The following is a 27,943-nucleotide window of genomic DNA, read 5'->3' as shown; positions in this document are numbered from 1 at the left end:
TTGAAAGCAGAATATGTGTCAGGAAAGTGCAAGTAGGGCAGCATAGCTATTAATACATATGCAAAGGGAGATGCTTCATTTTATGATGAATGAAAATCTAAAAGCACTTATTTATCCTTAGATCGGGCTAAAAATGATAATTACAGGTAAGGTGCTTTAACCTTTTAATTGCCAGGTAGCATGACCACAAGACAAATTCTAGGTTGCCTAGCATGATTCATGTGGTGCAATACCCGAGTATATGCTACCTGCTTGCTGCTAATAAGGTTAAACAATGCAGTCTTTCTAAAAAAGCATTTATTTATAAAAAAAATATGTCTCTCTGTTTTTATCAGATAGTTTTAATCAAGCTCCCAATGTCATTGCTGGTACATGAATTATCCCTTTCCCTGTTCCAGAGTTCCATGAATGGCTATAAATATTTATACTTTGAATTCATCACATCCCCATTCTATTTTCTGCCACTGTCCCCCGGTATCAACTTTACTGTATATTGTGTATACCACCCTCACATCCCAACCATTTTTATTTAAAGTATTAGCAGTAAGGTTGCACACAGAAGGGCTCATTTATGACCTGGTCTCGCTAAAAATGCCAATGTTCTGCATGAGCATTTTCAGATGAATCTCATGGCAAATGATTATGGGGATCCTTTGGCCTATCCAGTGTCAAAGATGGCAGTAGCACCAAGGTTCCCACTGCAAGCTTCCCACTAAAGAATCAGGCCCAGATATAATTTTGACACTGAACAAAGGAAATTCAGCATTGGAAAAATCTGCATTGTGGGTAAAAAAGATGGTGATTTGCCTCTGAAATTTCACTTTGCACACAGCACTTCAGTAAGTAAATGAGCCCCAGAGTCTTTGTTCCCATATTTTCTCTTATGTTATGCACTATATAAATGTAATACTATCAATAAAAATAATAGATTCCAAATATTATTAACCAAATACATTTATTTTCCCATTATTCCTTCTTTTTCTGCTTGCAGGAAGGTTACTACCTGAATCGTGCAAATATATGGTCATATACTGGTTAAAAAGAAAAATATTTATTTAACAGCAAAGCTTTTTTTTCAGTCGTTTAATTCAGCTAAGACTTTTTAATTAAACTGTAAATGTAAGTCTCACATTAGAACTAGTAGGTTTTAACTTAAGCAACTTAGCAAAGTGATAGGATAGCAAACATAAACGTAGACCAATGAAAACTTAACACCATGTGTACTCGTGTTATTAAACAGAAAGCTATAGTTAATTTGCTAAATTATACAAAAAACAAGAAAAAATAGTTTTCACATCTAATGTTACAAAATGATCTCATTTATGGAGATTTTAGATTGTAGCATTTCAGTCCTCAGCCATCAGTTATATTTACAGACAGGTAGAAAACTAGGACAAAAATATCTCAAAGAAGCGTATCCGTAACAAGACAGAAAATGTAAACATTTTATTTGGCAGTTTTTCTTTCAAACAGGTGAATAAATAAATGGAAAAGTACATAGAATTCTCCCTTTAGATGAGCATAGGCAACTGCACAAGTATTTACAATTTGTTAATGCAAACGTTTTAAAAAGATGGACTCCCAATACCACTAGCCATGACTATCAATGATGAAGGTACGAGCATAGGCTTTGTTCCAGCAGTCGTGACTTTTAATGTCAGTCAGCCAGAAGTATGATAAGGAGAAAGATATATCATGCATTTAGTTCGTCATGTCCATACTGTAAAGTCCATTCTCACGCTACTGGAATCTGAGCGGTCATGCGCTCAAGTCGATTATAACATGTTCATATATCTGAGTAGTTCCCTTAAAGCTTGAAGCAAAGAGGAAGTCACGCTTGTCTATGGAAACGTGGGTGAAGGACCGGGGCGCCTGAATATTCAACTCTTGAAATTTTACAAACATTCCCTTTTCTGAATCCCAGTGATAAACTTGCGTGAAAGAATAATCGCTGCCGAGGATGGCGTATTTATGATTGTTGATTTCTATGGGTTGGAAAACCATGGACCCTCGTGACGGCATCCTTTGTATTTCCCGAAAATCCGAACCACCTTCCCATTTAATGACCCGGGAATCCCCAATGAACCTTGTTAGGCAGAGATATACATCATCCTTTACTGTGAAATGTTTCACAGCGTAGACATCTTCAGTGTCGGGGATTTCTGTGTGTTTGGCGAATTCATTGGACTTCTTGTTCCACTGGTAAATGATTGGCCGCTGGGAACTACTCGACAGAATTAAATGGGGCTTGTTGGTCATTTCAAGGAATTCAACATCGGTATCTCGATACCAGGCGTGTACAGACTGGTGGGAGTAGAATCCATTCCCGTTCCATTTGTAGATTGTAGTAAAACCAGCTTTGGAGCTGTCGGCCACCACAAAGTACCAATTTTCATCAATTCGGAAAGTCTCGATATCATTGGGTTTTCGAATTTTCAGGATTTCAATGTCCTGAATCTTGATAAACTTGTTTGCGAAAATGTCTCTTTTGTAAATATGAGAACCGCCAAATAACTGCGCCACAATGACATACAACTGTTTCTCAATAACAATCGGCTTACACACGACTGTTGACGTACCTGTAAAAGAAAATGGAATTAGTTGAATGCAGGATTTTACTGAGGGGTTGAAGGGAAGAGGGGGGCGGGGTGTCTATATTCATTTCCTACCTGTGATATTATCGTAGTTCCTGAAAGACATCTCTACGTGGTCCCATTCCAGAAATATGCATTTCCCAGTAAAAGGCTGAGCGATTACAACATACTCATCATTCATGTAGGTGAAGGTGTCCACTGACAGAGACTGGTACGGCAATGATTTATATGCAGCAAATTCTGCAGAGACAGAACTGGGTTAAAGGGACAGGACACTGACCAATAAGATTTAATCTCTATGCAGAGTAAGTTGAGCCAGCAATACTTTCACTAAGTGGTGTACCTACCCTTCTTCAGAGGGGCCAGGCACATATTGCAACCACTACTCACCTGCCCCCCCCCGCTTCCCAGCCGCTCACTAGCGTCCCATGCTCTCTGCCCACTTGTTCTCCAGTAGGAGAGTGGTGGGAAAGGGGCATTTCTTTAAGGTTATAGAAGAAGCCCCCTGCAACTGTGGGTCTGCTTTCTCTATAGTTACGCAACTGCTTTCACTAAAGATCAGAAAATATAGCAATCTATATAGGGCAGTATTATTTGATAGTGTTATTATGACCTCCTTTAAGAGTTTTCTTAAGAAAGGACAAGAAAATGGAACCTATTTTGAAGTGCTAACAACTATGCATTCTGCGCAGCTCGTTCCCAAAGCAGGTTAATGTGCCCTAATTTGGCAGTGATAATATAGGGCTTTTTATACCTAATTAAATATTTTTATAACTATAACCTGCTATAAATGAGCAACGTTCTGCCTCTATTCTCATTTGTCCTCCAGTATAAGCCTCGTACAGGTATGGGATCTGTTATCCAGAAAGCTCCAAATTAATCCTTGAAGGCAAACCAATCCAATTGGGTTTATTTAATGTTTAAATTATTTTTTTAGTATACTTAATGTATGGTGATACAAATTACAGAAAAATCCCTTATCTGGAAAACCCCAGGTCCTGGGAATTTTGGATAACAGGTCTCATACCTGTATCTGCTGTAATAAAGCAGGGGCATGAAATCTATAGCACTCTGTCTATTTCAGTGCTACATCTTCTAGCTGCCCACTCAGGTTTTGCTGGCAGGGAGTTGTTGGCTATTGTAGTTCTCCAGTATCAGGATGGCTGAATGTTGCCACAAACTGCACTTTTTGTTTCTCTATGTATTTTATTATTTTCTTATCTCTGTAATTTGGATTTCTTTACCTTTTAGTCTGCTAAAAAAAATCATCTAAAAATTTAAAAAAAACCCTAAAGTAGCAAAATACAAGCTACTGTTTTATTATTACAGGGAAAAAGAATATTTTTAAAAAGATTAAAATTATTTGCTGGACTCTATGGGAGATGGTCTTCCTGTATTTTGGAGCTTTCTGCATAACGGGTTTCCGGTTAACAGATCCCACACCTGTACTTGAATTTTTAAAAATATACTAACCTTTGGGATGTTGAAATAGGGTGATTAAAACAAAACCATCCTCTAGCCTTAGGGAAATTATTGCTATATTTAAAAGTAATACATTGAAATTGTAAAAGTTGCTACTTTTACATGTTGGATAACAGTAATAGTTTTACTCAGACAATAAATCCCCTTTTATTTTATATACATAACAGAAAAGTGGATTAAGAGGTGGCATATCATTTTAACAGTATAAACTACGCCCCAGGAATTAAGACTTTCCTCTAATAAAAGAAATCCTTAAATTGAAGCAGATAATTTCCCTCTAGTGGGCAAAGCTGGAATAACACAGGGAATCCTCAACTGAGCAGTATATAAAGGGAACCTGAGTAAAGGACTAGAAAAGAGTATAATCACTAAAACCATTATTTAACATACACAGCAGACTTAAATGGATCTTTCCTTGTAAGCAGGGAAGTAACATTCACTTATAATAATTCACTATATAATAACTTCAATTTTGTATGACACAGAGATAACATCAATTCTTGTATAAACCCCAGTAATGTTATTTGTACTAAAAATTTTGTATTGTAAATTGTAATATACCCCTGTTGTAAAATAACAACATTATAGAATGTTGATCATTTGGTGATAGGTAACAGCTATGGAACTTATGTGTGCCTCCTACAAAGGCTTGAATTGGGGTGGAAAAAGTAGTGGGATGCTAGGGGTGCCATGTCTACTGCAGCATGCTAACATCTACTGAACAGTTTGATGCCCACTATGCAACGGAACAAAGAATGCTCTGGTATTACAATAAAAAAGGTATAACTATTGTGGAGGGAGGGAATCCCTGCGCATTCCTCCCCATTCCAGCACTGCATAAAGGAGGTAATACAGATGTTAATTCAGGGGCTTCACTGTCACGATTGGTGTGGGTGAAGATTCTATAATGCACCTGTTAAAAGGGAATACATACCCACCCATAAAGCGCAACCTAGAATTGCTCAGAATGAGCACTTTTATTATTTACATCAATTATTTATTTTTTTTTAGATTTTATGGGTTTATACTGCTAATATCATGAATGTGTAACCAGACACCCCCTGGTTAGGAAACTTTCTGCTTCGGCAAATTATGATTTTGCGTTGTGCTCAGTCCTTTCCCAAGGCAAACAGTAGAGGGTGCTATGGTTACAAATTCATGATATTACCAAAACACATTTTTTAAAAATACAAATATCATTAAATGTTAAAAAACAAAAAATAAAGTGTTCAGAAAAACAAATTTACATTGTTACATCCCCTTTAATGATGCAGTGAAGTCATGCTTCTAGCTGAGTTTAAAATTAAACTAAAGTGCCTAAAGAATGGGTCATTCTTCACTTCACATAAATAAAAAAAACTTGTATCATGCACTTAAAGAAACCCAATATAATTAGTATGGGCTTTACCTGTGGTTATACAGTCAAAATCCTTGGCTGACAAGCTGTTGATTTTTCTTCCTTTATACTCGGGGGGACTTTCGCAGTGAATCTGTTCAACTGTTGCATTGGTTTTATCCAGCCATTCCACCAACCATTTCAGCTTGCAGTCACAATGGAATGCATTGCCTCTCAGGTCTCTGAAATAAAGACAGACAGTATTTATGACTATAGTAACTGCTGTTGATAATATGATATGTCATAAATAAGCAATCACACATGTTGTCATGCATTTCTTTAGGATTCTAGGAGTAGTTCTGCAACCATAAGTTCTGTTGTTGTCCTATACTGGAGATGTGTCACCTTTGTCTTCAGCTTAAGGCAGGTGCTTAGGAATATCTGAACATGGTATTTGTCACGACAGATACTGGGGATGCAAGTCTTGGAAATGTTCCTCACTGCATGTTTTGTGGGAAATGATCTGGTCCAGATAATCGCATTCAATACAACCAGGTCTATTACATGGGGAAGCAATTGCCCATAATGGTTAACAGAAACAGGCTGAAATATGACAATGGAGGAATTACTGACTAAGCCAGTCATAACTCCCAATATACATACAACACAGCTCTCAGGCACACATATCTTATATAATGTATATAATGACGAGCCAGGAATCAGACTGGAAATTAACAATAATAAGATGAGGCAATATTTGGAAAATGTTATAAATTGTGATTGATTTAACTAACCGGCCTCACATACTGTACGTAGCTCTCACTCTTGCCAGGACAATGGCCCATTCACATGGTTTAATTTGTCTGAAATTGGATCTTGTACACTGCACTTGCATTTCTAAACAGATCTGCCCATGCCTCTGAAGGTTGCCATGCACTGGCAGATTTCAGCTGCTGATTTGGTGACCTCACCAAACAATCTTACTTTGTATGGCCACCTTTCCCAGCACTGCTATGTCTATGGCTTTCAGTCCAGATTTGTTTGACTGGCCTTAGTGGCCTATAATTTCAGATGATGATTGCGATTTGGCTATTCTTGTAGCCCACCAAACTGAACAGTTTTGTACCAGTCTGCGTGTCAGTTTGTTGGAAAAACCTGGTATAGAAAAAGCCATTCCTGTCTGATCCTGCCCAGTGTGTATAGTACCTGAATTCAGATTCATTAGAATTATTTCTTTATTATACATTGAGCAGATCTGTATAACACTTTTCTAGGATCTTTGTCTCCACAAGGTTAACTGGGAAAACAGAAGATTATGTTACTTGTACAAGTTCCTAAGGAGCTGACAGTGGGAAATGAGCCAACTTCTCTAGAGGAATGTTAATCTGAACCAATTACTACTTTCAATATTAACCTTTGTTTTCCTAGAAACCCAACAACATAAACCCAAAGTATAAAATTATAATTTGCTGCTATGGTAACTACCCTGTTAGGCAATGTGACTACTACGGCACATTCATGGGAACTGAATGATCAGTATTTAATTAATCACAATAAAAATAAATAATAATAGCCCCCCTCACAATGAGCCACTGGGGATTGTGAAACAGGCTATTTCACTGTAGGAATACTATATTAAATGTCCACTAACTTGCCTATATTCTAATAATCTCTAGAGAGCTAGGGTGGCCATACATGGGCAGTCTTACATGTTATTTGCTGTTCAGCCTGGAAGTCAGATGCAGTCAGATTTGCCTGAATGGAAGGGAGAAGGAGCTATGACATCTGCAAATATCCCCATCTGCTCTATGAGACGACTAGGCATGTCCATATATTTCACTCCTATCTACTGACTGCTGTCAATAAATCATTGTTGCCCCAAGTCTGCCCCCAGCGGGAACCTTCCAAATCAGCAAAGCTTCACATCTATCAATCAATCAATCAATCAATCAGTAAGGAGAATTACAAAAGTGAAACATATTCTATGGAGAGCTACTGAGGGCATCTCCTTGCACTTATATGTTTGCTGCTAAGGTGCTGTGGTGTCCTTGGGCTGGTAAAGAACTCACAAACCAAAGCTGTAACATTTCTAGCCTGATTCATTTTAGTTCACTTTAATTTCTTCATGGAAATCAATAAGACTCCAAAACACAAACCAGTCAGTAAGAAAATGAATCTGACAAGAGATATGGAAATTGATATAGACATAGAACTCACAATATGATTGTCAGACTGATATACAAAGGTCAATGTATTGTGCAACTTGTTTTCCCCTCTTTATAGAGGGTATAGGATCTCTGTTCCTATGCTCATCCTAGCAGCCCTTGTTGGCCCAAAAAGCACTTCTCTGCTTTTGAATGGGGCACAAAGAATAAGCCACGGGTGAACATTTGACCTCTCTTACAAAATAAAAGCTCTGCAGTTACATAAATAGAAGTTTACTCCATTCACTGCCCATGTACTAGTGTCAGATTAGACTAGATTCATACCTCTCCACATAGTTGAAGCAACACTTACATTACAAATAACAGTATTTTAAGGTTTCAATTGCCAGCAATGAATATTCTTTTCAGATACTGACACTTTACAAACATTTAATAATAATAATAATAATAATAAAATGATATACTGTATGGAAAAATATACATTATATATGCATTTTAAGCCCCTAATAATTGAATTAATTAAGCATATGACAGTTGCACAATACAGTCCATAACTTACACATTTGTAAGGGAATCCAGGCCTTTGAAAACATCTTTTGGAAGGGACTGAAGATTGTTATTTGCCAGGCTCCTGCAAAAGAAATCAAAGAAAACGGTTCATGTGAGATTTCAGAAGAATGCCTGCGTCCGATTCTTTGCTTTATAAAAAAAAGTGTGTAGTTTTAAAGGTAATAAAAAAACACAAATACAAGAGTATTGTAGAAATGAGCACTAAGGCCCCTTCGTCAGGCAAAATACGAGGGGGACTTAGAGCTCAGAAAGCTTGCAAGGTATTTTTCACTGGCAAAGTATGCTGGGGGTTGTGCATTATGCGCTCAATAAGGAACATTTTCATTCATAAAGACAAAATGTTTTCCAGGTAATTTTATTATTATTATATATTAAGCAACAACCCCCAGCCTTTTGCAAGAGAGGTTCACCGAGCAGGTTTGTATTGCCTCTTGTGAGATAAGTCCCATAAGGTGTTGGCGGAACAAGTGGGGCCTCCTTTGAGTACTAGTCAGGCCTATTTAATTCCAAAGGGACGAGGGACCCAGAATATAAGGAAGAAGATCTCAATAAGGGAGCAAAGTCTGGGACAAAAGGCCCCATGTATGAGGGTTAGCTAGCCTTAGTTTACTCTAGGAGCAAGAGTCAGGAATGGGGTTTCTAGTGAGCAGTGAGGTAACCCAGCAATAAAGTCCTCCTGTATTGGTCAAAATTTGCATGTAATCATTTATTTGTTTGACATATACATTGTTCAGGTATGTGTTAAAAATAATAATATAATATTAAATAAAAATAATTTGTCTGGCTGTGTGAAACAAGGTAATATATACATTATAGGTTTAACAACCTATAATCCTGTACAATAGCTAGTTAGGTCTTTCCAAGCAGTAGGGGATTTACTTCTTGGCAGGGCTGATTAATTCCAAACCCTTTTATGCAAGAAATTCCACGGGGATTCTGGATAAGCAGGTAGTGGAATATAATATACTTTTGAGGGCCACATGTGGCTCCCAATCCTCCACGTTTTTAAGTGAAGATTTTCTCATAAGTGGGTTACAGTATTTCTGTGTTCTATTTGCCATTCCCTCTTTCACCAAAAAAAAAAAAGGAAATCTGTCCAAGCATACAGTAACTTCCTTATTCCAAAATGTCACACATATCAGTATGCCTTTCCCATAGTCACAGCCACAGAGCACAGAACATTGTGTATTCATACAGTTACTGAATATTATTGTGTATTCATACTGATTTCTCACAATCTCAAACTATTCCGAAGGGTTTTCCAGCTACTCTGTCCAAATCCATCCAGATTTGACTCAAGCCGGTTCTGCCATTTCTATCCCATAAATAGAAAAGTCTGTCGCTAGGTAGAACTAACAGGCAACTCCAAATACTCACTAGATAGGTAAGGTCTCCTTTAATTTAGTTCCCAATATAAAAGAAGTGTGGTATTTATTTATCTACATATTTCCTTCTATCTATCTCTTACATCTATCAATTTTAACTAATTTTTGGTTGCTATGAGTAAATAACCATAGCAACCAGAACAAAGACTAGAAAATAAAAGGTTGAAGAGACCTTGAAAAAATAGAGAAGCAATAAAAGAAGCAATATATAACTTAATAAAATTTCATTTACAGGTGAATTTCCTATTTAAAACTATTACATGATGATATATGCTGTTATTGTGTTATTCTCTTTGCAGCACATCCCTAATCAGTGGATACCTACAGTGTGCACATTGTATTGTATTTTATTTATTGCAGGCAGTTTAATTAGTTCTGACTAAATTGACCATACTGTGCATGGGATAGGGACTCTAGATTGTAAGCTCCTCTGGGGCAGCCACTAATGTGAATGATGTACAATGAGGAAATGTGTCGGTGCTATATAAATAATGGGAACATGAAAAATATATGGGTTTATGCAATTAAAAGGACACAAAGTTTGCTCTGGTGCAGTAAGCAATAGCAACCAATAAGGAAACATCTCATGACTTGCTATGGGATACTGCACCTGGGCCAGTTATGATTTCCAAGCACAAGTGCAGTGTGCAAAGTTACCACAATTCCAGTGTCATTATAGAGTTAAAATGGAGATGTGCCTGATGCACTTGTGGTTAAATGCATATGTGCTTTGCCACTAATTGGATGCAAGTCAACAGCAAATGCTGATTGGCTGCTGTGAAGCTGTAGCAATTTGCACCTTTTAATACATAACCCCCAAAATATGATAATCTGCTTTCTGTGAAGCACAACACACATTCAAACATCAGTACAAGAACCTAGTAGGCTACATGTTATCTGTGTAACTATCCTGAGATAGTTAATAAGATTGTCACATTGAGAAATTAGCTGTTGGGTGTTGGTTTGCATAGAATATTGTTAGCAGGTTGCAAGCTCTTTAGCGGTACCTCCAGATGAACATGCTCAGGTGCCACTTGGAGGGTAAATATACTCTTTGGGAACCTCTGGTCTATGCAGAGCACTTTTGGGCATACTGTGGACTACAGTGAGCACTGTGCTACTGTGCTCTGTATTTTTTTCTGTATAAGGGTTCACACATGATATTTAATATGTTTGCCATTATTAACAATTGGTGCTTTTGTCAAGTAGAGAAACTACAAAACAACTTCAGATTACTGTGGCTCTGAGAGGAAAAAAGCTGAGTGAGAGCCCTCTCTGTACTATAGATGTAATATACACCCACTTGCATACTTCCAATGCCTTTCAAGGAATCCCATGTAACTGGCAGTGAAATGAATTATGCATTTCCCATTCTTTTACTGAGAAACTTAATCATTAATATCATTACTGGCAGCTGAGTCAAACCATAGCTTGGGCCATCAATCCTCATGATGAGATTATTGTGATGCTGTTTATGCTAGTGAAAATGTTCAAGATTGTTGTAATGTAAATAACAAATATCCTAATGTATTGTATAAAACAAAGTAACTGGCTCTTTGGTGCAAAAATATGCACATAAAGACATATAGTATAAAGACAAACACACACACATATATATATATATATATATATATATATAGGTTTAAACAGACACCTTGTTCAAGAAAATATTTAGGAATGTATTATCCAATAGGGCTATTTACAATGCAGCAACTGCACCTACCCCTAGAATACATTGCTTACTGTGGTAATCAGCCCTGTATTGGTGATGGGCATTAGGGGGGGCACTACCCGACCCTTAACTTGTGCATGATTCAGACACACAAGTTAGGGAGTGGTAGGAGGCTGGGTCCATTCTGCACTTACCTTAGGAAAGCAAGAAGCTATTTTTCCTCTGCCTTTATATGATTAGATGTGCTGGATACAGGGGGTGGTTTTCCTTGACATTTCTATACTACATCTTTGTCAAGCTTTAGATTTTAACATTTATAAGATTTTGGTGCATTGTCAATTAAAAAAAAAATGGTTATTGTAAGCATCTGATTTATTTATTTATTATGATTTATTTCATATTCATTATAAAAGAAATAAAGCTACACTTGTTGTATAAAACAAATTGCAGCTGAGCATGTTGCAGAATATGTGGCAGAACCTTGTCTGAGCTTTGCTGATCTGGACAACCCCAGGTATATTTCTGAAAATAGATTCCATACATTAATATGGGTATTTGTATTCCTGCAGTGAGATGAGAAGTAAAAGTACAAGGGTTTGTTTTTTTAAATTGCTGTCATGTTAATATTGCTGTCATATTTATACTTACAGGTGAATTAGAGATTTCAGACCCCGAAAAGCATTTCTTGAAATAGACTTTATTTTGTTATTCTCTATGAACCTGAAAGAAAGAGAAGCATACAGGATAAGTAGCACATCTGTGCGGTGTCAGAAGGGACAAAAAAAATGCAAAAAAAAATATGGAATGTATGTTAAAGCGACTTCTAAAATTTGACAACAAATTCACAAAACGTTGCAACTCGTATTACATGCCACAATAGAGACAAAGCTTAAGGCATGACAGGGCCCTAGCAGGAAGACCATATTGTCCCAAGCCCATGGCTAGCAGGATACACAGCAATTTGAGCAGACATAGTGCCTTGCTTCTCTGATGTTTCTCTACCCTCTACTTAATGTTATTATACGTTGTTTTCAGACTGAGCACTAGTTTCTGTTGACCATAGTGTCCCTTAATAAAACCATAGCTACCATTAAATAACATTACATGGGTTGTTATTTGTGTTACTGAAGCAAAAGAGGTGGCAGCAGGTGCATTTTCAGCTCTTGCCTTTTGGGGTACAGCACTCACCACCAACTCCTCCTATTTGTGGGTACTGGATAGTAGGAACACAAGGAACAAGAACAGTAATCCCTTTCTCCTAGACCTATCCAAGTGGAGTTCTATAGACAAGATGCCTCCATTGGATTTTTAAGATAACAAGGCTGCTCAAGAGCTACATAAATTTCTTGGTATTGCATCATCAGTTCAATGTATCTAGAGCTCAAATATGTGGTGTGTCAAAAACTGCCCACTGAATAGAATAAGTTGGACAGCACCGGCACTGTCTTAAATAATTTGATGAAACCTATGAGTAGCATCACACCAAAGTATTTTGGGAAATTTCTTCAAATGAAACAAAACTGGTGTAACTATACGGATGGACAATGATGCATTTACAGAACACCAATTGTTTTCTGACACCATATTCCCATACATGGAACAGTTTATGTGCACTGCCTTGAGCTATCCCCAAATGTTGTTTGTACTCTTTGTCAAACGAATAAAGGAATAATCCAACAAAATAATCCAACATTGTTTAAATAATTCAACATAGTTTAGTGATATTTTGTATTCATTTTCAACAAAAAATAATGTCTGGTCACTAAAATAAAATACAATACAATATATTCTTGAGGAATTCCTTAAAATAGCAGATTCACAATGTATAAATGTTTCTTTGGAAAACACCCTGGAGCGAGAGCTTCAGAGTCCCATGGTCCAATGGGACCCCCATGTCCCTCTTCTATTGATATTAAAGCCTCATAATAGCTATCTAGAATGCCTGTAACTAAATATAAGTAATATTACATGTGAAATATATTACAGTCTTTATTTCTATGGATATTTACTGCCAGTACTTGGCTACACACTTATAGAATCGGTTTCTAAAAGCTGAACTTATACCTGACATATTTCAATTGTGTTAAGAAGATGATCAAAGAGAAAATGTTGGGCAGACAAAAGATAAAGATTTTGCCCAGCAAATCCATGACTGATGCTGACTAATACTGTTAGGAGCAAGCTTTATAGGAACAGCCATATATCTGTAAGCATTTATAATAAATAGATAAAAGATTATTATCTATTTATTATTAATACTTGCGAATTATATCTTTTGCTTGGAGAAAGGTTGTGAGAAGATTGCGAGAGTTCCAGTCCCACCCATCCAATTCATACATTTAAATATATCTGAGAGCAAGCTAGATTGTAGGCTGGAGACTCCTCATTGATGCCACAGCTGGGCTCTCAGCAACAGGCTAAACCAATCCCATGGAGATTACTGCTTCCAAACACATTTGTCTGGTCAATCTCTAGTTTTGGTTTATGGCAACAACAGTAACTGGAAACTCAACCAATTTCTATTCATTCCTATGGGATTTTAAGAAGTATATTTATCAGTTGGTAAACTTTTCACTTATTGATAAATACGCTTCTAAATATTATATAGAAATGAATAGGAAGTGGGTACATTTTTCTACGGTAAGGTCCAATCTCACATTTTGATAAATCTGCCCCATAAACCCCACCTTCTCTCCTTCATGTTCCCCAGTAAGTGTCCATAGGTTCCTCAATGAGCCGCTTTGTTTAAATGTCTTTTAGAATAAGTTCCCAACTCATCAATTAGACTCAAAGCATGGAAAGGCATTGGTGGGGGTGTTATATTTGAATTGCCATTAGGATAACATTTGCGGAAGATGATGAGCCATTAGCTATAGCAGGGTGACTATTACAATGATGTTTTCTTTCTCTACTACAACTGTCAGACTATAAACTGGCACTTGAACCTAAAAAGCTTAAGAACTTTGTTTTAGGGTGTGGGAGGATGACCTCACAGTGTTCCCTTATAAAGGCCTGGGGTAATCTTCATAATGAAAAATGGGGAACACCTTTCGTTATGCTTATCCGTACAGAGCTGTGTAAAGGCCTGCACATAAACCTCCATGCTCATTTCTCACCCCATTTAGATTCACATGATCTATTACAGAGATGGCTTGGTTGGGTAAAATATTGATTTAATTAGGTTACCCAGAGAGCCATATGCAGACAGCCAACCTTCCTGCAGCATCTGCATTTTTGCAGGAAAAGGCTCCTGACAGATAATCTCATCCATTAAATAGACTTGCATCCACAATATTGAATACCATAAGCAGATTTCCTATTTTAAAGGTTGAAATGACAGCAGATCATTTTGCCTTGTCAACAAAAAAATGAAAAGGGCTTTCTAGAGAATATATTTCCCTCTTTTCTGCATTGATTATGTGTGCATACATAAAGGGACATTTGTTTATTTTCCCCTCTAATAGACCAGAAAGTACAAGGGAAGAGCATGGTGCATGACCTTTTTCTGCAGTTTATGCATTTAAACAAGCCATACCAATCGACTCTGAAAAGGTTTAGTTAAACATTCTCCATAGACAACAGTAACATTACAGCTAGTGGTCATAAATAAAGTGTCTTGTGGCTTTTGTTATCTATAAAGGTTTCTTCTAAGGAGTCAAGCTATGATTTATTTTTATTGAGTAAAAAGAAGTAAACAGTAATTAAGGTGGCCATACACAGACTGGCATAACTATTATGTGATCAGCATGCAGGTATGGTGAGATATTGTCCACTTGGAACTGGACAGCCAAATAGAAGTGATATGTTCATTAAGTTTGATCAGTCGGTGGCCTGAAGTCTTGCATCTGCACTGCCCCAAACATCGCAATGTGGCAGCAAATGGTCAGATTTTACAGTAAATCCAGGCAGGTGAGTGCCATCTGATGGGATTTTAGGATGATCTTTTTAAACTGACCCCAAGGTGCCATACATGCACATATAACCACAAGCAATGTTGAAATGGAGCAAACTCCCTGACCAGGTCTGTGCATGTATGCTCATGTTCAGTTCTGCATTAACCTTAGAAATGTCAGTGCTTTCATGACTGTTAATATTCCTAAAAGACATGCAAAAAGACAGAACCATGCAACAGTACTCAGACAGACAAACAAGTAGCTAATGGAATTGTGAAGCTCAGTCACTTCTAGCCAGAAATTAGAGGGGTCTTCTGCAGTTCTGAAAATATTCATAAGGATTTATATTTAGGACTAAAACTTCATTCAGCAATGGAATGATTCATAGATATTAGATTTATGTAAAATGACAAACTGAAAAAAGGCAGTAATGAAATAATAGCCGGATGATAACATTAGTGGATCTGAGCCAGGTTCTTGCTTTGGAAATGGGTTATTATGGTGATGGTGATGTTTCCTTTATATATACTTACAAGTACTCTAGGTGAGGGAGACCAGTAAAAGCATCATCACTAATAGCATCAAAAGCGTTTGAAGTGAACAGTCTGCGTAACATATAAAAATTAGAACAGAAGAAAAAAGAATTGATGTTAGCAAATAAGTAGACTAGGAAACAGGGTTGCAAGTCATCTTTTCAGGTAACTAAATACAAAGATGAAGTTTACTGTGTGTCAAAGGTCTAGCCACAAATGCAGGGTAACCAAAGGCTGCAGGAAGCAGTTCCACTCCCTGTGACTGGGGCCCAAGAAACCTTTACTCTGTGGCTGTGTTTCCTAATTGTCTGCTTCCCTGAAAATTATGTGTTTTATATGCAACAATAATACAACCCCAAAGAGGGTGTTTTTTATCAGTGTGTGCACATACTTTATATAGGGAACTAGCTATTACACTTCCTCCTCACAGGTACATATTTACTGAATTTAATGCCAGCAACATCAGTCTCAGTTAAACCAAGTCTGGACTGGGATTCAAAATAGGCCCTGGCATTTCAAGTACACAGAGGCCCAAACAGCCTCCACCAGCCCACTTAATTGTGACTGTCTATGGCATCTTATGGTAGCCCCTCTGGCATTTGCCAGAATCAGTCTGCCAGTCCAGGCCTGAGTTAGACCATAGCAGCCATTTACTATAACCCTGGTGCAGGTGCTAGAGCATTAAAAGAGAAGCAAAGTATAAACTAAATGCTGGAACCCCCAGTCACTGTAATCTCTTACCTGATACCCCAGGCCAGTGCTCCTGTTAGCAGAAAACTGTACAAGCCAGGGGTGCTCTTCAGTGAGCAACATGCTGTAATCCTCTTCCTGCTACAAATAAAGCCAGGTTTCTCTGTTGTGCATGCATCTGCCCAGGGGCGTTGAAGAAAGAAGAAATAGAAGAAGAACCTTGGGCCGGTGCAGTTTTCTGCTAACAGGAGCACCGGACCATGATATCAGGTAAGTATATACAATGACAAGAGGGTGTCTAACATTTAACACCTCCAGCGATTTAGGCTTTCCTTAGTGTTTATTCAAAAAGCAATCGTGTCCAGGGTGTGGCTGCACTCTGAACCTAGCACTGGCACTCGCTGGCTTGCTGGTCTGAATGACACTCAAGTTAAGGCCAGGTAGGAGTGAGGACATCTACGATCCTTTCCCCCTCCCCACCCAGCTCTCACAAATATATATGGCCCTCAAACTGCATGTAAAAAGTTGCTCACTGCTGCTTTAAATAAGAGACCCAGTGCTACTGGATTTTCTTCATTAAGTAAAAGACCCAGCATAATTCACCAAATATATGATCAGGTAAAGAGGGGGAATCATACTGTTTCTACTAGACGGTTTGTTTGAACTTGTTAACACTATAGCTGCTATCAGTGTAAAGATTGTCTAGTACATTAAATCTCCCCATGGGCAATTAACAACATGTAACTTGTGTTTCCCTTTTCCGAGAGTGATTGCTGACATTTTATCTGCATGTAATTAGGTCAGTGGTCTAGGGAGAAAGGCTGGGAAAGAAGCTAAGTGAATTCTCGTCCTAGAGATGGATCTACCTTCTCTGGCCCCAGTACTAAACATATGTCATTGCAATGTCCGTTTTAAGGTGTGAGGAATCGCTTTGCATGTATATTAAAGTATGCATATTTGTGGCAACAAGACTGTGCACTTAATAGCACCCAATTAATAATGTCCCTTTGTTCACTGGAATTTCAGCTACATTATTGCTCTCAGTTCCTAAACCATTTTGTAACTAAGTGAACAAGTACATGAGCTGCCAACATCCTAATTGCTATGTTGCAGTATTTGTGCAGTTTTGCTGTCACAATAAATTAGCCCGATTCCCTTTGTTTTCACTCGCACTTTTCTGGCGCACATATATAATGTATTATCACCTCTTATCACATTCATGCTATGTAAGTTGTCTTACAGGGTTTAAAAGATTATCACCAGAATTGTCACAAATATTAATAAAATTGTTCCCAATTTTTATCACCACCTGGAGAGTGACGTTATGTTAGACAAAGCCAGAAACTGTATAATGGGAGCGATATAAAGTCAGTTTTTAAGCAGCAAAAATTAGTGAGTGCACTGGGGAATAACGATAGTTGAAGTTATTTCTTTAAGTTTTTAAGTTAACCTTAATGAGTGCCAAAATACTTATCATAAGGCAAATCTGTATCATCGCACTTTAGAAAACATGGGAGCAGCATTAATTTTGTCGCAAGTATATTCACAGCGAGAATAGGCGATAGTTTATAGACAATTTTTACAAACTTTAGTAAACAGACAACATGGTATCGTGAAAGGAAATGGTCCAGAACCTGGGAAGGTGCCCAGTGAATAAGGCCTCAGGTAAGCTCAAGGTAAGGCATTGTTACTTTTTGATAAGGACACAGAATTATGCATTATTACACTTAAATGAACATTGATTTATACTTCAGTATCCTTTCTGTAAGGCCCCATATCTTTTATTTAATGACAAGAGAAGGTAAATTGTGAAATAAGTTGGTGGCAATGCCACAATCGTGTATAAATGAAAAATATGAATCAGTGGGTTAGAGGAACTATGATTTTTTTTTTTTTACCATAAAATATGTGATCTTAAACTTGTGCACTAAAGGGATATGTCTAGGGCTTAAAGGTTTATTGACTATGGTAAATCTGGTTAACTAAAATAAACAGAAACATGGACAGATATCACATTATGGTATGGTACAGTGGAACAATAGCTGTGCAGCTCAGGCCCTAAAAGGAAACTCTACTCTATGAATACTGCAGGTCTCTATCAAAATATATCACATATACAGTCGATATATAAATCACTGTTTCATATAAATAAAGCTTTTTCTTGAAAAACATAACTTTTTAATACTATATGCCACTGGATAATATTTTGAAACAGGCACTGTGCTTATACACAAACCAAGAATACACATACATGCTAAGTTGCATTAGCCAATGAATTGTAAGAGACAGGTCTTTTAATCTGATACTTCTTCCTGATACTGTTGGAACCTGCTTTATATCCTGATAAGAAACAACATATTCTTTAAAGTACTCAAGGAGTGCAAAAAAGTGATAGAAATGTGAGCCACAACCACACTCAATATACCCAATTATCCTGCAAGTAAAATATGCACAAAAGTATGTACAAATTTTATCTGAGTTACATACATATTCCATAGCATGGTTATATCTGATTATTCTCTTACATTGTATAATTTATAATTATTTCATACTTAACCAAACTGTATGGTTCTGCTTCTCATAGCGGACTACTTAGATGCAGAGACACTGTACTGACGCCTATCACATGTTGCTGTTGGGTAAGGGCCACCCTTGCCATGCCAAAAACAGCAAAGCAAATTAACAATAGGGTGGCATGGCCATGCCTTTATTGCTATATGAAACCCACACACTGCATGGCTGATCAGTAATCTGCCCAAATGCATGCTGCAAACTACATTCATTTAAAGTATGCTCCATCTGTAAATGTAGAATCTATAGCGCCAACATGATAGCTCCATTATTATTTAGGCACAAAAAATTAGTGTAGAGCAGGTTTCCCTTTCTAAATATATACAGATTTCATACAGCTTCATGAGAACACAGTTGTCAAAGCATTCCTTATCCTATTGCCTTTGTTTCCTAGTCAGTACTAGGTTTTTTTAATTTTAGTCACTCTTTATACTTAAGTGCCCTTGCTTACAGGCCCTTCTAACTGCGTTCCTGTGGTGTTTTTGTGCTTGTACAGTACAGTCTTAGTTAACTCATGCAGTGGAATGCAAAATAAGCCAATGCATGTGAATGTACTTGCCCATGTCATGTGTAAGGGCCCAAATGCTGCTGAGGGTTAAAAACCCTGCAATGATAGAAAGAGTCCCAAGTGTTAATGAGCCAAAAATAAGTTAGAAGTGGCAATTAAGCAGGGAAATGTGAAAAAGACTATGCTATGGGCAGGGCTATGAAATTAGAATAGAAGCATAAAAAAATTGGTTGTGAGGAACCCTAACATTAGTTATCTTGGGATCCTAATAACTTGAAGGGTCCCATACACACTGAGCAGTGAAGTCAGGGGTCCAGAATTGTGGCACATGGAACCCTGTGATTTGAGAAATGCCGAAGAGTTTTCCCCACACACCATCAGAGGAAACAGGCGCTAAGTTTGCCTGGGAGCAGTAAGCCATCAATAAGATTTTTGCTTTTAAACAGGTGACCAGTAAATACTTCCTGCTGATTGGTTGTTATGGGTTACTGCTCCTGCGCAAACCTAGTGCCTTTTATTACATAACACCCTAAGCATCTCAGCATTTTTCTTCTACAGCATTGGACGTGTTCCATTAATGCACAAAGGCTGTCCTCAGGGTTTGGGTGTACTGTCAAAAACATTTTTTTTCCTTTTTCTAGCAAAACCCTGCAATAACGCCCAAATGTAAGAAAATCAATATAAGAGGCAGACAACAGTGGCATTTGCAAGTCTGTTTGAGAAAAACTGAGAAATAAAGACTCAAACCAGTTAATTTAAGTAAGCAAAAGAATGGGAACAGTCAATGAACTTTTGCTTTTCCAACATAATGAGACAAGTACTTTAGAGCAGACATGGTGAAAATAAAATGGCGCTATAAAGCTGAGTAAAGGGTTTGATACCTATAAACTTTAAATCAAAGGATAGTTTGTATGCCAATTTTTGCATGCTATTTATTATTTAATAAAATAAATACATAATTTTATTATCAGTTCCTGCCAGAGTGTACCTTACAGTCCAGTGTCCGTGCCCCAGCCACACACCTGCCAGGAGAAGAACTGGAATACTCACAAAATCATACTTCTATAAAGATATATGACCCTGAGACTTGTTAGGCAACTATGCTAGCCATATATACCCATACATACAAATAAGGGTTAATTTCTGACCTGTGTGTAAAGAACAAAAAACTAGCGCACCACTGTGCCAATTTTTTTACACTTCACCTTTCCCTGTTGCAAAATTGCTGCAACAGGAGTGGCGAGACCTGCGCCTACAGCTCTGCCTGCATCTAGCATTGGTGTATTTTAGGAGGGTCCATGCCTCCTGCCCTCTACCATTCCCTAACTTGTGTGTCATAGGACCCAGGCTGCAATAGGGCCCTGTTTTAACACCCACAACATGGCAGGCATTAAGGACATGGATGGGCTATGCCCCCTGACTGTGGTACACACACACACACAAATATATACTGGAACAAGGACAGCACTCCTAGGATTTAAAGAATTGTGAGCAAAATGTAAATGTAAAAATAGAAAGGTTTATTACTCAACGTTTCAGTCTCACATAGAAACCTACATCTGGAGTGAAAAACAAACATTTTTTTTGGTACTAGCACCCAGGTTTTGTTGCTGCAAATGGTGTGCACCATATATATATATATATATAGAATCCAGAAGTTAGGTACTGCACACGCAGAACTTAAGGTTCATTTTGAGTTCTTATTAAAGTGGCAAGACAACTGACGTTTCGGCAGCCTTTGTCATGTTTATTTATTTATATATATTATGCTGTTATATCTCTAACGCACACTGTTTCAGCTACTGTTTTTGACCAAAAATATAACAGTACTCTGATTCAGAGGCTCACTGGATTTGCTTTCTATAGGATAATTCAGCAAGGCACTACAATCAGGATTTGCAGTACTAACATCTCAATTATTATGAGTATTTCATGTTATACCTAATGGGCTCCAGTTTGCTGACACATCTGTTTAGTATTACTCTGTTGTCTAATGTCTCTGTTAATGCAAAGAAACCTGCCACTTTTGTTTTAATTTCACAGGAAGATATACAGTGTAAAAATCAATGAAAGCCTTCCATCGTTTCACAAAAGCCTTCCCACCTCACTCAGTTTCCATGGACACTGAAGAATACTATAAATTACAGTAAATGTAAAAGAAAGCATATCACATTTGGTTGCCATGTCACACATTCTGTATTCCCAACCTGCAGTCACCACTGTGCTAGAGCATTTTCTTTTGCCTTATTCCATATCTAATTATATTTGAGATTCTACAGACACAGAAATATTATTATCCCTAGTCCTGCCTTAGTGGAGCTTACAACATAAGGTCCTTATCACACACTATGGTCAAATTTATCAAGAGAAAATGACCTGCCTGTAGGTTTTTGGTGTGCAGTAGGAAACCCATACAAGCACAGAGAGAACATACAATTTCCTTGCAGATAGTGGGAGAAATCGAACCAAGGACCACAGAGTTTTTAAACCAGCAATAACCACTGTACGACCATGCTGCCCATAACTATGGATCCATTTTCCATCCCCAGTGTCACTCCCTTGTTTTCAATACATGTATAGGATCTATTATCCAGAATGCCAGATAAGGGGTCTTTCTGTGAATTGGATCTCCATACTTTAAGCCTAAAAATCATCTAAACATTAAATAAACCCAATAGGAAAGGTATGCGGCCAATATGGATTTGTGCAGCTAAATACAAGGTAATGTTTTATTATTACAGTGAAAAAAGAGGCAATTTACAACATTTAGAATTACTTGCTCAAAATGGATCAAAATGGAAGATAAATTTCCCACAATTTGAAGCTTTCCTGAATAATGGGGTCCCATACCTGTACTAGTGATATGAGCACCAGAATCTAAGGAAGGATAAGAATGTGAAAGGGCCACCATCCAGCATTAAATAAATATATGCAAGTTTAAAAGGCACTTCTAGAATTGGCATACAACTGTTATTGCTGCTACAATTATTTTCCATGCATACTCAAGTTATAGTATTTGGCCATTGAGAGAAGATAAGGGCTTCTCAGGCTTTATGATATAAGAAGAAGTTGTTTAGCTGGTTAAGAAAGTCAGTGTATGTACAGAATAATGCACACCCAGCGGTAATTCTAAGTTCCATGAACCAAGGCCAATATTAAGGAGTGGCAGAAAAGGCACATGTCTAGGGAACAATAGTCGGGTTAACACAGCACGTACCTTTTTAGCCTGCCCTCCCCTAGCCGTGGCCTATCTCTAAGTCCGCTGGGATTCGGTGCAGGGGGGTGGCGTTTTAGGACGAGTTATATGGATCAGATGAGTGGGAGGGGTTTGGGGGGCAATAAGGGCGGGGGCTTGGCTGGAGCACCCTCAACCTTAGGCCCAAACAAAGCCTTTTTGCTTTTATTCATATCATGGAATCAGTCATGTGAAAGAACTGAATTTACCATAATACATCCTTGTGGCTTTATATGGTCGTTAAAAAAAATTAATCTCTAATTGGCATTTAATAGCTTTATAAGAGCCATGTAAATTATATCCTTATAATACATTTTCCTGTGAAATGACTCACTGAAACTTGTGTATTATAATAAATATTTTTAAATGTTGTAAAATGTAGGGATATTAGAAGTCACCTTGAAGTTCCACAACCTGTATAAAAGCCTTTGGTCTCATGTTTTATAATGTCATGGAACTCCTCTGTGATTTACAATATCCCTATATTTTACAACAGGGGGTAATGTCACCAGTTACAATAGCTGCTTAGTGATGTTATTCCTGTGACATGACTCATTGAAACTTGTATATTATAATATTGTAAAAAAGGATACTAAAAGTCACCTCAGAGACCCATGACCTGTATAAATGCACTCAGCCTTCAGCCTCATGCTTTTATATGTTCCTGGAACTTCTGCATGACTTATAATATCCTTATATTTTACAATAGGCAGTACATTATTTACTATATATTTTACAGTAGAGGGTACAATATTCTTAGTATATCTAAAACTATCTATGAGGACAGGGTGGGGATATCTTTATTCACTTTGAGAATCCAACATTATATGCTGTTAAAAGACTGTTAAAAGAGGAACAAAGAAATGTATTTATGTAGCTTAGCATGTAGCTAAGCCCAACCTAATTTCTTAGCTAAAGGGACAATAAAAGAGTGCGCCACTTCCATTAAATCACCATGATAAAACACCATCAGTGGCTCTACCTGCTTTTGTTGCTATAGTAACTCTGAAACTGAATAAAAAGCAGAAAACAGGCACACTAGTAATTTAGTTTTGAGGAATAATGCCACATTATTATACACTCAGGTATAGAAAAAAAGCAAATGAAATCTGACAGAGAGGCACTATAAATTAATATTAACACATTTTATTGGTTTAACCAGTTTAAAGCAAGTTATGAAATTGCAAAAGATAAAAAAGCAAATAAGCATAAACAAATTTAAATTTATTTTTTAATTGGAATTCCATACAAATCAGGCATGCAGAGATGTCATTATGTGACGTGGCCCTAAATAGTGACCGTGTCAGTGTCATTTGGGGTCGTGAAATTGTTCTCGGTGGTACTGAGTGGGATAAAGTGAGGGCAACTGATGTAGTACCCTCAGTTCTCAGGGGGCAAAAGTCAAGTGTTCAACAAAAGGCTTTTTATTAAATGGCTGGAATTTTAATGTACATACAATTATACTGACATACCAATGTTCCTTTACATTTTGTCTGGGGTTTACTCCCTGTCTGTGCTGCCAGACAGTAACAGTTATTGTTGCACAGAATTGCTGTGATTTGCTACAAAATCAAAAATAAACACAAAATAAATCTCAGGTAGATGAAAACTGATTATTTTATTATTGTTTGTCAAGCTTAATTCTTTGTAAATTAAAATTTCAGCCATTTTCCATGCATAAATAGCCTTTTGCAAAACAATTGTCTTTTGCCCCTTGAGAACTAAAGTGACCTATGTAAGTTGCCCTCTCTTTAGCCCACTTAGTACCACCGAGAAAAATGTCACAGCACCAAATGACACTAACAAGGTCACCATTTAGGGCCACGCCATATAACATCTCTGCATGATTAATTTTGTCTAAACTTCCAGGGACTGAAATATGTTTACTAGTTCATAGTTTGTTTAAACTAGACAAACCTACGGACCAATACATTTTGTGTTTACATTACAGATATCCATGTTGGGTACAAGGACATATTTTCTCAATGTTCTGAATGTATATGCTTTCAAAGTAAAAGTAGGGCACATTATTGTTCAAAATGTACTGTATTGGATCACCACAAACCAATCTACCAAAAGCTAGGTCACTAGGGGGCAGAGAGTGAATTAAGGAAAGATTAAAGGGCAAGTATGCACTAAAATACTAAATAGTTTAACAGCAATTTTATTTGTTGTGGTTGTGGTTTAGAATACTTAGGGTACCAAACACTTTATTGTGGGGCCATATTTGCAGAGGTTATGTGCAAATAAGCAATGATTGTTCACACAGAAATGAAGTGAGGGTCTGTACTGAAAACATGATATATTTGTACTGACACCCAGAAATACACACACTTTGGACCTTTGGACTATTTATGTATATATATATATATATTTATATACACATACTGTCACTATGAAGTAATGCTCATGGCACAGTTATTCAGGCAAATGGATTTTGAAATACTTGGGGAATGGACCCCTATCAACATCATCTGATGCTGAGTTACCATAAAACAAAACATACTGGCAAACCTGCTGCATAGAAAAAGCACCTCTAGAACTACATGGTGAAATTGTCCCATGGAGCACGCCATACCTTTATCCAGCAATTTTTAACTCAGCGTGAGAAATACAGCAGCAGCTGTAGCAATGCAGGAGCATGGCAGCACCCTAGCTAAGTGTAGGGCTGCCCTTGTCATTGATTATCCTGAGACAGAGATTCTTAGATTGCGGGTGAATTCTCTAACAAGAGACATTCTGGTAGAGAATTCATAGATACATGTACAACATGGAAATTAATGAATATAAGGCAATGTTTATAGATGATGCATGATTTTATATTGGGTGGGGTTAAAGCAGAGTGGCTGAAAGCAATACAGAAGTGTTGGTAATCTATCATAAGAAATTAATAAAAATAAAATAGCTAAATCAGGTGTGTTTAACCTACTTAGCCTGGACTGCCAGGGGCTGCTGGGGGTTGTAGTTAGATATGCACATATGGAAACGCTGAAATGGGGCTGTGACCACAGAGTCTCAGAGTTGTAGTTCAGAGCTTGTTGAATATACCTGACATGAATACTAAATATAAAATAATACCATGTTCAGGCTGGTTGCTATTTGTATTAGCATCCATAATTTTATAGTGTCAAGAAAAAAAAACAGCGGAATCCTTTTCTAGAGCATATACCCACTGGAATGGTGCAAGAATATAAAGCTAAGTTATTTTTTTCCCAAGTGGTCCAGCACAGGGGTCCCAATCTCAAACACAGTCATCTGTACTATTATTTTAGTTGTGGAAGAGAAAGAACTGTATTCATGTATTATTATATAATCTTTCTAGAAACCATGCCTAACTGCCACGGCCAAGAAATTCAGTAAGTGGAAACACATGAACATGACTCAGGTAACTCATTAAAATGACAGCATTACTATTTGGCATGCAAGGACTCTTATATTCTGTTTTACTACAGTATAGGGTAATGGCATGATACCAGTACAAATGTATTTTATATGCTTAGACACAGGTATCTGTTGTGAACGAGCTAAGTAAAAAGCAATTATGCTCAGGTTTCAGGCAAGGAGCCTCCAACTCATCTGAAAATCAAGTTAACCCCTATGATTTCCCCCTACAGTGTAACAAAGAAATTAAACTGCAGATTGCAGCAGATAGGCGTTCAAGCTTGCTGCAATGTCCAGGCATCTGTAGTGTAACCATCAGAAATAGCCGCATCAGATCAATTCATTATAAGTGCTTACATATATAGCCAGTCACAGCCGTAGCTGCTACCGAGCCTCGTAATTTATTAGAAAGGCAATCACATTTCCCCTATGAAAAGGCAAGCCTGCTACACTTGCTGTATATTCCATACTGCACAGCACACTAACAGGGGTATATTAGAAGTCAAGGTTTCTTACAGGAGCTGTAGGGATGGTATGTGTAAAAAACTCCCCTCTGGAATCTCTGTAAATTCAGATCTGACAAAGGATCTGCAAAAACAGGAAGAAAAAACATATCAATGCCTTGTTAAGAGTCTACATATATATAACCACTATAACAGGGAAGAGAAAATGCAGGTTGTGCATTGTAACATCTAAAGACATGCAATGCTGCTGCTGTGAAAATCAGAGAAACCCTTGGGCGCTAGACATGGTCTGGAGATACTGTGTCTTGGCTGACTTGTCTGGTATTTTCTATATTCTGCATGACATATTTAACACAGTGACATTATAACAAAACACCAGAATATAACATAACATCATTGTAGCTTGCAGCAAAATGTTACTGTACTACAGCCCTGAGAAAGGCATTACAGAGTGGCCATAATGAGAAAATGATCAAATGCTTACAGCCCTTACAGTGAGATAACGTCAGGAAGGAAGGTGCGAGGAATAGATTTGGCATTTTCACATAAAGCATTGTCTTTGGTACAGGTACACCAGATAGGGCATTTTGACTTAGCTGGTCTCTTTCCCTCGCTCCAGTTGATCAGCAGAAGCACAAATGAAAAGCTGATGAAAAAAGAAATCCATGCAGAGGATCCACTGCCATTCCCCATCCTCTGGATCTTCTATGATTCCAGCTAGCCCCAAGGATTTCCCAAACCATGAAAAGGGTCTTTTCTTTTAATCTCTATTCAGCTGTCCTTGTCTATTGTCCGGCCACTCCAAGGCTTTCTGTCTCCCTCCCTGGGTTCTTCTGAGCCTCTGCTGCTTTACCGCTGAGCTGTGACTTGTGCAGTGTGCAGGGAGAAGACCAGAGAGGGGAATTTCCTACTGTTTGTCAGGACCGAAGCGAATGGGGAGAATACATGCAGTTCCATGTAAACATCAAGCACACAGCGGACAAATGCAAAGTGGTGCCATTTAGAAAATGCACAGCTTGCGGCTTTGAAAGGGAGGCCCTCTCCTAGTAACCAAAAATAGTACAGCTTTATGTTTTGCTGGGGCTGAGAAAAGGGGAGGGAATTCATTATTTTCACTGGATCACTTCAGCTTTAAACCCACTGGGAGTGCTCCTTGACATATTGCAGGGCGCAGAAAAGCCAACACAATTAAAACAAGTAGCATCCTCTGGAATAAAATATCAGTTTAAAGGCATATATGTATTATACATATTTTACTTGTTCTTTTCTATTCATGAAGACAAGGAAACACACTGTCCTGGGAAATGCATTAACTGAGCTGTGAAAAGCATCTCACGTATAATGCAGCATTTAGCACTGTAGGACTGTATGTTCATTTTAGTACCTGGTACCAAAGTGGCAAGCACCACCTGAAAGGAGGGCACAAGACTAACCTTATGGTTTCAGTCTGTGAGTATGCACTGA

General features: G+C 37.7%; 1 protein-coding gene across 2 annotated transcripts; it reads right to left on the bottom strand.

Annotated features, from left to right (window-relative positions):
* Positions 1–936: 936 nt before the first annotated feature.
* lgi1 (leucine-rich, glioma inactivated 1) lies at positions 937–27,569 on the bottom strand. 2 transcript variants are annotated; one of them, NM_001078898.1, is given in 8 exon segments: positions 1,088–2,579; positions 2,670–2,834; positions 5,485–5,654; positions 8,137–8,208; positions 11,853–11,924; positions 15,631–15,702; positions 26,532–26,603; positions 26,973–27,442. In NM_001078898.1, coding segments are annotated over 8 exon segments (1,644 nt in total). In that variant the 5' UTR covers positions 27,173–27,442; the 3' UTR covers positions 1,088–1,758.
* Positions 27,570–27,943: the final 374 nt, after the last annotated feature.

Source organism: Xenopus tropicalis, chromosome 7 (genome assembly GCF_000004195.4).
Source record: "Xenopus tropicalis strain Nigerian chromosome 7, UCB_Xtro_10.0, whole genome shotgun sequence".
Classification (NCBI taxonomy): Eukaryota; Metazoa; Chordata; class Amphibia; order Anura; family Pipidae; genus Xenopus; species Xenopus tropicalis.
This window is presented reverse-complemented; position numbering and strand designations above follow the sequence as displayed.

Coding starts and splice junctions, on each gene's coding strand:
- lgi1 (XM_012966735.2), bottom strand. CDS start 27,172: ATGGGGAATGGCAGTGGATCCTCTGCATGGATTTCTTTTTTCATCAGC. Junction 11,925..26,531: donor ATACCATCCCTACAGCTCCT/GTAAGAAACCTT, acceptor TCTTTCTTTCAG/GTTCATAGAGAATAACAAAA. Junction 8,209..11,852: donor CTGAAATCTCTAATTCACCT/GTAAGTATAAAT, acceptor TTTCTTTTGCAG/GAGCCTGGCAAATAACAATC.